The sequence below is a fragment of the Aegilops tauschii genome, chromosome 6, assembly GCF_002575655.3.
Source record: "Aegilops tauschii subsp. strangulata cultivar AL8/78 chromosome 6, Aet v6.0, whole genome shotgun sequence".
Classification (NCBI taxonomy): Eukaryota; Viridiplantae; Streptophyta; class Magnoliopsida; order Poales; family Poaceae; genus Aegilops; species Aegilops tauschii.
Genome location: NC_053040.3, coordinates 473254978 through 473265021, shown reverse-complemented (window position 1 = coordinate 473265021; position 10044 = coordinate 473254978). Strand labels below are relative to the sequence as shown.

The window sequence follows — 10044 nt, the reverse complement described above, 5'->3', positions numbered from 1 at the left end:
CGGGGGATCCGAACCCTCGTGGTTTAAATACCATAGGGATGGGATGGGAGGAAGCGTCTTCCCCTCCCTGTTCTTCCCCACGGCCGCCGGCGCCCAGAGCTTCGACCTATCCAGGAGTCATCCTCAGGTGATGTTGCACTCTTTTTCTTTGTCTCCAATACCCCAATCGACTTTGTGGTTTCCACTTTCCTCATGTTTCTGTTGATTTCGTTCCTGCACCCGCAGAACCCGCCACCTGTTCGACGAAATGCACAAGAAGGCTGTTGACACAGGCATGGATCCTTTCCGCGTCCTCTCCGACGATGTGCTCGAGCACATCCTTTCCCTTATGCCGGGGGATGAAGCCCTACAAACTTGCGTGCTCAGTACCCAGTGGCGTGACCTCTGGAGGCGCAAAACAAACTTGCGCTTCATCTTCGAGAACTGGTCAAGTTTTAGTCGCGAGCGTTTCAATAAATTGGCGAAGCTGATAATCCATCTTAGGGGGGACGCATCTCTGACCAACTGCCAGATCAATCCCTACAGTGATGAGGACTATATCAATTTCACAGAAGCCAAGCCGTTGGTCGAGTACGCTCTAAAGTGCCGGGTTGAGAAGCTCTCGATTTGTGCTAGTGATATTTTATATGAACCATTACTAGTCGATGATTCACCTCTCATCTCCCGCCACTTGAGGACCATAGAATTTAGATTCCTTGACCTCGTAGATTCCTCAGTAGATTTCTCGGGCTGCCCAGTATTAGAAGAGCTAACAATAGAAAGATGCTACGTCGACGCAGAGAAGATATGTTCTAATTCACTAAAGCATCTGCGGTTAGTTGGGAATTGTACCTTCTCCGAGGATATCCACATTCCTATTGCTGCCCCGCGCCTTATCTCACTGGAATTAGGTAGTTTTCAGTGCTTGAGTCCTTTCCTTGAAGAGATGCCATTACTGGAAAAAGCATCTATTTTGCTTGGCAATGGGTGTTACAATGTGTGTCATAGTGACCGTAAATGTGGTGGATGTTCTCACAAGAAGTGTCTGCTTCTCAACGGATTATCCAATGCTGTTGATTTGAAATTGATTGCTGCGCCTGAATTGGTATACTTACCACTATCTTACTCCTACTGTTATTTGCCAGTTACCACCCGTGGTTTCTCTTGTACCTATAGTATCTATATCCATTGTTAGTGTTGCATATAGTCAAGTTGTTTATTTTCATCTCCACATCTTGCTAACTCTATCTTCACTCGGTGGCCCTTAAATCAATATATTAATAACATGATTTCTTGATAAAATAAAATGTAACAGTTCAGGGCCTATGGTGTAGTTTTCCTTTTCCCTAATTTTGTGTTTGAAGTACCCAACTATATTTCCTAATATATTGTATTAGAGTCTGAATTTTTTTTCTGTTCATTTGCAATTTGTCCAGCCTATCTTCAAACGGGATTTGGAATGGTGCCCTGAATTTGACAAATTAAAGACTCTGAAACTCAATGATTGGTTTACGGCTACTGACCTAGTTTGCATTCTCCAACACTCTCCAAATCTTGAGAAGCTCACTCTTAAGATCGATTTCCCTGAGGTATTTGATTCAAATATGTTGATGTATTAGTAAAGGTTTTATCTTGTATGACATTTTGTCGCAATGAATTTGTGTATCTTGTAGAACTTTGTAGGGGGAGAAGGATCCAGGCAATCATTTGTGTGTCCGCCTCATTTGGTTGTGAACATTAAATGTAGAAAAGTTGATAACGGTGTTTGCAAGATTTTGGACGTCTTGAGGACATGTGGCATACTTCTTGAGCAGATTAGCATCAAGTGTCGTGATCGCACTTAGATTGTAAGTTACCTCCATCTATATTTGCTATCCCTACCTACTTGTTCTAACCGGTCTGTTGTAATTACACATCAATTAGAATGTACGACAAACCTTTGAAATCTATCCATATTGTGGGTTTGCATGCCGATGGAGTGTAAAACAAATGTCAGATTTAACACAATTTATTATTTAGTAATTTGTGGTGACACTAGAGTAGTTAGCACACATTTCTGGTGTGCCTATAAATCTGTACCGTACATGCAAGTTTTTTATTCTCTTACCTTTTATTATTTTCGGTTCAAGAATTTACAATTTTCCTTTTGTTTCTTAGTTACTAGTGAAAATAGCATCTCTTAAAATCCAGCTTAGCTCTTCTCTCGTATTCCATTTGGTAGAATACATTTTATAATAATTGATAGTGGGTAGAATGCGCACTATAGTACTCTACATCCATCTAGCAAGGACCGCCTTTGCCTCATTGTTTTTACTGTTGTCCAAGCCTGTTGTCGGTATGATTATCAGAGATCCGTAGTCAAATTGCATGGGTTCCAACTTGTTTCAAGCCTAAAGCGCTCTTGGGTCTTGAGGCCTCTTTGAATGGTCATATTTTTCGTAGAGTTGCCTCACAAGGCTAAACTATTCAACTACCCAATTTTGCTCAGGAAGTAGTTTATTTCCTCTAAATCAAAGTACTATTCAGGATATTTGAAATTTTCATCTACGTCATCTGGGTAAATCTTTGAAGCAAACTTATTGTGCTTTGTCTTGTTTGGGCAGGTTCCATCCACTGATTGGGACTAAGATGTGAGCTCAGTCATGATGTTTGTTTGCCGATTTATGTTTCTCTAAAGAGTCATCAATAATGGTGCCATGTGTCGGCGGTTAGCCTGTTACCATGATGTTTTAGTTTTTCCTTCCCATGTATTGTCCCAGCTGGAAACCTATCATTGTGGTTTCTCTTGTGCAACTTAGCAAAACAGTCTAAACTTTGTTGAATTGTTAATGTGCAACTTAGCAAAATGATGGTTGTCAGAACATTGTTTTTTATGGAAGTTTGGAAGCGCATTGACATTTCATGTTCTTGTCATATTTAGTAGATCATTGATATTATACCAGAATTTTCTGGCTAGCAGAATTTTAGTTTATGTGCGTGCATCCTTTCATGTCCCTTTGCCCTGCTCAAACCTAGTTCTTGTCGTCTGATTGCACATCACCCAGAAATCCTGGGTGTCCATGGCTAATGCACTGTGCTTTCATGTTTCTTAAGAGAAAAAACCTTCTTGAGGGAAACAAAGACCGGCAAAAACCTTTTGTCTAAATCACCTAGTATGCATACTGACATTGGCACGTTATCACCCGAAGACACAAGTTGATAACTAATTGGTACATAGATTTTGTTGATGGGTAGTATACTGCACTTAGATATTTGCTTGGTAGCCATTGAAATCTGGGCATGCACGGTTTGACATTGGAAAGTCATGATGCAGCCATGTTTTGACTTAGTTTAGTGTACATGTCTAACAAAAAACAACTGGGATATTATCAGGTCCTAGAGCCCTGTTGGCATCCATTGAAAGCATGTTTAATTTCCTCCTCGAAGAAATGTCTAGTTAAACCTAATCATCATCATTTTTTCAAGGTCATGTTTTCCTTCCAAATATCAACATAGGATAAATGATATCTGAACTAAACAGAAACAAGCCTCCGGTGGAAGGTTGTGAAGATCGTCGTATGACAGCGGAAGAAAGTCAAAAATTGCTCGTTAGTCAAACTACATTTCAGTAATCCGTCTGGCCTTAACCTCTACGCAAGGAGATCTTAAGGGAGGTGCGGGATACGACCCATATCACATTCTTGTGCCATAGCTTGCAAAATCATTAATCGCTTGCGGAAAATTTTTCTGATCCTCAAAGTCATCCTTACTGACGGAGAAGCGAATGTGCAAATCCTCTCCACCACCCCTAGTTGTGGCCCAAGGTTCAAATGGAAGTACAAAAGTATAGTACTTTCTTGGGATTATTTATGTATTAATTGATTAATTAATTTTTGCCAACACTTATTTTGTTTTTGACATGTGATCAAAATCAAAAGACCATTATTTCGTTTTTTCCATGTAATCAAAAGCAAAAGACCAAGATTGCTTGACACTTACTCTACAACCTTCCACCCACCCACAAATATTCGTGATCACTCGTTGGGAACACCTTTGACCCATCCCCATATGGCCTGATGAGCCCCCTTAGCAAACCTCTCCCCTCTCGTCCATCTTCCTCTCACGTCCTTGCACGACAAGTTGCCTCGTTCTGTGTGTATCGCTATCAATTTAGTGGTTGTCGTCGTAAGTTAAGGGCATCTATCTAAATATTCCTACCCTTAACCCTGACCTAGCGCTCACTGTTGACGCGTCCCGCTCGAGTCCAATCATGCATCCATCAAGGGCATTGCCTCCAGCTCAACATGCCTTTGTAGGCCATAGTACCTCTTATTGGCATGTGTCCTTGCATGCCAATATGGAAAGAAGGGCAAATGATATCGTCACCTCCACGCCGACACCCCCTCTAGCTCGATGGCGCTGGATGAAAGAAGGACAAGTGATAGTTCTTGTTGCGGATAAAAGGATTGCTACTGAACTGGAAAGCTTGAAACCTTCTGTAAACTACTGTTTGTAGAGGGTAAATATCAAGCGAGTAAAAAACTTGGATTTTTTTTCTTGTTGCGGATAATTTAGTGTTTTTCTTATCTCGAGTTGCTTGAAAAATCTTTGGTGTTTTAGTCAATTTGGAGACGACCGTGAGGAGCACCAAGCTAGAGACGGGGATGACATGATCAGCCGTGATGTAGCCATCGAGGATGAGCCGGGGGAGACGATACCAGCTGCAAAATCACTGACGAAGAGAAGTCCGAGCATTGGCCAGATGAGAGGGAGGGAGGGATCCTCGGCATCTAGAAAGGAAGCGGGGAAGGGGTTAGAGGATGGTCGACGGGGCGAGAAAAGAGACATGCTGGGTAAGGGTGTGGTGCAACGTCGGAGCCGGCCACGGGTTGCCGGCAGGCGTGTCATCTGAAAATCATTTGACGCTGCAAAAAAATTCCGGTCGATCGAAACAGACACCCCTTTTGTTTTGAAAAAACAACGGCTGTCCGTTCCGTATCTAAACCGGCCGGTTCAGCGTGGGCCGCCCATGTCAGCTGCTAGGTGGGGGACGCCTTGACCCGTTGCGAGTGGACGCCTTGAACAGGTGGCGGGCCTCCTCTTGTTCCTCTGCTCGTCTCTCCCCTCCCTCGCCTGCAGCCGCCGCCGCCCGGCCCGCGCGAGGAAGGTCAGAACCGAAGCTCGCGACGGCGCTGTGCTGCGTCGAGGCGACGGGTCGAGGCGCGCCGTCGACCCCCATCCCCCGTGCCTGCGACCGCGTCCCAGCCGCCGCCCCTACTTCCTCTGCTCCGGTGCTCCCCTTCCAACTCCGACGCCAAGGAAGAGAGGGCTTCCCGTCGGCCGCTCGCTCGTAGCCTGTACCCGTAACGCGCGTGGAGAGGGAAGTTGGCGAGGGTTTCGTCGGCGGGCACGCGGTGGGCGGAGGACTTCGGATCTGCCAGCACCCAGTAACGGAGTCCTCCTCCTGCTGCTCTCCCTCTTCCCCGCGGCTGCCGGCGACGGGCGCTTCCGACTGTCACGAATCGAGGTGATTCCAGTCTCTTTACCTCCTTTGAGAAAGCTACATGATTCCCTGATTTGGTGATGCCACATTCGACTGCGCTTGGTTTGCTAATTACTCTCCGCTCCCGCAGTGCCCGCCACCTGTTCGACGAAATGCTCGAGATGGCTGCTGCGAGTGACAGAGACCCTTTCGGAGACCTCCCTGACGAGCTCCTATGGCGTGTGCTGTCCTTCCTTCCGGCAGAGGATGCCCTGCAGACCTGCGTGCTCAACACCCGCTGGCGCGACCTCTGGAGGCGCCTGACCAGCCTGCTATTCGTCTTTGACGGGCCAACGTTCCCGCGATACAACCGTTTCAAACAGTTGGTGAAGCTGGTCATCTGTCTCCGCGGGGACTCGCCTCTCATCAGGTGCGAGATCGATGCCTATCCTGACGATGAGCCGGAGAACACGTTCACAAACACCAGGCTGTTGATTGACTACGCTCTGGCATGCAAAGCTGAGGAACTCGTAGTAAGAGCAGCTGACATTCAGTACGACCTACCAGTGTTCGATGTGCCTCTGAGTCTCATCTCCCAACACTTGAAGACCCTGCACCTTGAAGGGGTCAACCTCGACCACTCTGCTTTGAAGTTCTCAGGCTGCCCGGTGTTAGAGGACCTAAGGATTCAACTTTGCAACATTCGTGCATGTGAGATATCATCCATGTCAACATTCGCCGACTACTGTTTGTTACCGGACAATGTCCGTCTTCTGATTTGTGCCCCGAGTCTTATCTTGTTGCATCTAGAGGATTTCGAAGGCTTGACAACCTTTCCTTGAAAACATGCCATTGCTAGAAACAGCCCATGTTAGCCTTAAAGATGGATGCCATGATTTCTGTCGCAAGAACAGGCGTAATTGTGATGATCCTTGCTGTGGTTGTCATGCCTATCCTATCAACGAGGCGGTGCTTCTCAATGGTTTGTCCAATGCTGTCAAGTTGGACTTGATTGCTTTACCTAAAATGGTACGCTTTCACTTACTACCTTTTCTGTTCTTGTTATTTGTCACCTGAAAGTTTCTCTTTTAGTTTTTCTATCCATTGTTAGAACTGCAGATAAGCAAGTTGTTTACTTTCATTGTCGCATTTTGGTACTTTATCTTCCTCTAATGCATCTCAAATCGATGGCTAATAACATAGTGTCTTGGCTGGATAAAATATGATATTTCAGGTTGTTATAGCACAGATTATTTGATCTTCTAGAGTCTGAATTTATTTTTATTCTTTGCAATTTGTCCAGTTTCTCTACAGATGGGATTTGAAATGGTGCCCCGTCTTTGGCAAATTAAAGACTCTGTTACTCAATGAGTGGTTTACAACTGTTGACCTTGTTTGCATTCTCCGACACTCTCCAGTTCTTGAGATACTCACTCTTCAGCTTGATAACACCGAGGTATATGCTGTATAGATAGCGATGTTGCTGTATTTTTTAAGGTGTTATTGTGGATGTTGTATTTGTCTTTACTAAGCGCTCTTATCTGATAGAACATTGTAGGAGCAACAGGGGCCCAAGAAACAATAACACAATCATTTGTGTGTGAACGCCTAAAGTTCGTTTATATTGAATGTGAAAAGGTTGATGAGGGAGTTCGTTCAATCTTGAGTATCTTAAGTACATGCGGCATACTTCGTGAGCAAATTAGCATCAAGGAGGATCCATGTTCAGACTCAGATTGTAACTTACCCTTCCTACCTATTTTAACATGTCTGATATAATAATTAGGATGTATGACACCACCCCCAAATCCATCCAGATTTTGTATCCATTATCCTTTAGTACTAATTGGATTTGCATGCTGATGGAGTTTAGAATGGCTATTATATTTCAACACAGTTTATTGTTCTGTAATTTCTGATGACACCACAATAGTTAGCACAAATTTCTGATGTGTCTAGATCTGTACCAGCCATGCACAATCTTTTTATTGTTCTCTTCTCTCTTTTTTTCAGTTCAATAAATTATCTAATCCTTTTGCTGTTTGGTTGGTGATGAAAATAGTAGCTGTTCTCATCTTGAAATTCAGTTTAGGTCTCTCATATTTCATTTGGTAGAATACATATCACTAAGAATGATAGTGGGTAGAATGTACGATATAGTGCTCCTCATCCATCCAGCATTGACTGCCTTTGCCTTGCTGTATTTACTTTTATCCTCCAAGCCTGTTGTCAGTTTGATTAACATTTGACTGGTAGCCAAACTGCCTTTTCCTTGCTGTATTTACTTTTATCCTCCAAGCCTGTTGTCAGTTTGTTTCAAGCCTCAAGCAGTCTCAATGCCTTTGCCATAGCTTGGACCAAAACAGCCCGACCCCCGGGTCGCCACCACAGGCGACACGGGGGAAACCCTACCCACGCCGCCGCCGGGAACCTCCTCCGTCCCTTCTCGCTTTGCCTCCGCCGGAGGGCTTGCCGGCGAAGCTGTGCCGAGCCCCGGGATGGTGGCAGCGGGGCAGATCCGTTCCTCCCGCTGCGCCCCTCCCCCTCCACCCCGAGATCCACTCCGGTGCGGCTCGGGATGATCCTCTCCGACGGCTGCTTCCCGTCCCGCTATTCCGGTCGTTCGTCGGCGCTGGCATAGCCCCCTGCTCCGGCCACTTCCCTCCGCCATCCTCTGGTTGGCCAGTTCCCCTCCAACTCCGAGTCACCGTCCCTCAGGTCCATCTTCCCCCGCCAAATCCATGGCTCCTCTGCGGAGCTGCCGGATTCGGCCCCGTTCGACGCTGCTGCGGGCCCCCGTCCCAACCATCCCGCTCGGCTGCACCTTCTCCAACCACCAGCGTCGCCTTTCCTGGTAGCTCGCTGATTTGCAGCTTGGCGCGCATCTGCGGTGGAGTTTCAGCCCCGTCCTCCGGCTGCCTGCTTCCCCTGCCGGCCACCAGCCTCCGGTGCGTGCTGCGGCCAGGCCTTGGCCTGGTTCCGGCGTCTTTCCCGGCGGCAGGGCCCATCCTCCTCTTCGGGATGGCCATTTTGTGCTAGTGGCGGCAAGTCTGGGTCTTCTCTGCCCAAATCTGTCCATGGCGGCTCGGGTGCCTGCGCTACAGCGAGGGGGGTGCCGAGTGGTGGTGGGTCTTGCAGGCGCGTCTCTCCTTCCTGTGGTGGCTGCTCCAGCCAGCGTTGTCATGTTCGCGTCTCCGACTCCGACGACTTCTTTGGGATTGTTCGGTCTCTGGCCAGGCGAAAGCCCTGCTCGGCTTGCTGATGCTGGTAGTGGCGACACCCGAGGGTGCCGTCCCCGTCTTGATGGCGCTACCATGGCCTCTCTACCGTGCCCCTTGAGCGTCAGGGGAAACCCTTGGTCTGGTTCGCCGGATCGGACCGCGGCGGCGTCATGACGTCGCATCCTTCATGAAGGCGTTGTCTTGGTGCTCATGCAGTCTCCGGCATTGGATTGTGATGTTGGACACCGTGCTTGGTCTGGCTGCTTCCCAAGGCATGGGCTATCATGGCGCAATGTGCGAAATCACTGGCACTTCCTCGAGCGCTTCCTCCTCCGGCACGGCCGAGTCCTGCATCCTACTTGCCAACTCCTCTAGGCGCATAAGGTGGGGGTACGTTGATTTGGTCTGTGTTGGGGTGGTGGCCGCGCGATGGAGGTTTCATGTGTTGGTTTTGACGCGGTTTGTGTGCCCTGTGTACTTCTCTTTGCCATCCGTGGCTAGTGTTTGGGCTAGGCGAGTGTTTTGGATGTGTAGCTTGTTAGTGTGGTGCCCCCTCCCCCCTGTGTCTCTTTGCTGTAACTATTCTCCTCTACCTATCAATGAAATGATACGCAATTCTTTGCGTATTCGCGAAAAAAAGAGTCTCAATGCCTCTCGGAATGGTCATATTTGTGTTGGTGTTGCCCTTGCAAGGCTAATAAACTCTTCTGTTAGCAACTGCAGAAATTTGGTTGGGTTGCAGTATAGTTCCTCTACATCAAAGTGCTATCCAGGACATTTGAAATTCCCGTCTATATTTGTGACTTGTCTTGGTTGTGCAGATTCATCCACTGGTAGCTACTCCACTGATAGTGACTAAGATGTGTGATCGGTCATGATGTTCATCTGAAGACTTATGTTTCTGTAAAGAATCTGCAATGGTGGTCATGTGTTGGCTGTTAGCATGTGACCGTGAAGTTCTGTTTCTGCTTCCCGTCTTTGGTCTCTGCCGGAAATCTGTCTTTATGGTTTGCTTGGTGCAATTTAGCAAGACGTTTTCCACCTTGTCAGGAATCTGCCGGGAATCTAAATGATGGTTAAAACGTTGTTATGTTTTTATAATCTGCCGGGAATCTAAGTGATGGTTACATACATGTTTTGTAGATCATCAATATATTACCAGTATTGTAAATGCATCTCTTATGTCCCTGTGCGTCATCACTATATACCGGAATTGTACGTGCATCAGAAATCCTGAGTGTTGGTTTCAAAAAAAGAAATCCTGAGTGTCCAAGTGCGCTAATAATCTTGGGTGAGGTAGCGACGTAAGTTTTCCTCTTGATATGTTGACGATTGTAGGAACAGCACTATCATGTCGGTCTGAACTTGTCGGAGTGTCACCTC

The 10044-nt window shown here is 46.8% G+C and overlaps 2 protein-coding genes across 2 annotated transcripts; both read left to right on the top strand.

Moving 5' to 3' along the window:
* On the top strand, positions 1-2879 carry LOC109774865 (F-box/FBD/LRR-repeat protein At5g22660-like). Its single transcript, XM_045229465.2, has 5 exons — positions 1-127; positions 226-1084; positions 1416-1568; positions 1653-1826; positions 2583-2879. The coding sequence occupies exons 1-4, from the start codon at positions 39-41 to the stop codon at positions 1821-1823; spliced, it is 1272 nt and encodes a 423-aa protein (XP_045085400.1). The 5' UTR covers positions 1-38; the 3' UTR covers positions 1824-1826; positions 2583-2879.
* A 3402-nt stretch (positions 2880-6281) lies between these two features.
* LOC109774866 (uncharacterized) lies at positions 6282-9834 on the top strand. The gene is made up of 4 exons (XM_020333634.4): positions 6282-6469; positions 6744-6896; positions 6989-7178; positions 9483-9834. Exons 1-4 carry the CDS (start codon positions 6287-6289, stop codon positions 9518-9520), a joined length of 564 nt encoding a protein of 187 aa, XP_020189223.1. The 5' UTR covers positions 6282-6286; the 3' UTR covers positions 9521-9834.
* The last annotated feature ends 210 nt before the right edge of the window (positions 9835-10044 follow it).

Excerpts from the sequence above, each read along its gene's own strand:
- LOC109774865 (XM_045229465.2), top strand. The coding sequence starts at position 39 with ATGGGATGGGAGGAAGCGTCTTCCCCTCCCTGTTCTTCCCCACGGCCG. Across the intron at positions 1,085-1,415 it reads TGATTGCTGCGCCTGAATTG|CCTATCTTCAAACGGGATTT; the intron begins GTATACTTACCA and ends CAATTTGTCCAG. Across the intron at positions 1,569-1,652 it reads TTAAGATCGATTTCCCTGAG|AACTTTGTAGGGGGAGAAGG; the intron begins GTATTTGATTCA and ends TGTATCTTGTAG.
- LOC109774866 (XM_020333634.4), top strand. The coding sequence starts at position 6,287 with ATGCCATTGCTAGAAACAGCCCATGTTAGCCTTAAAGATGGATGCCAT. Across the intron at positions 6,470-6,743 it reads TGATTGCTTTACCTAAAATG|TTTCTCTACAGATGGGATTT; the intron begins GTACGCTTTCAC and ends CAATTTGTCCAG. Across the intron at positions 7,179-9,482 it reads TCCATGTTCAGACTCAGATT|ATTCATCCACTGGTAGCTAC; the intron begins GTAACTTACCCT and ends TTGGTTGTGCAG.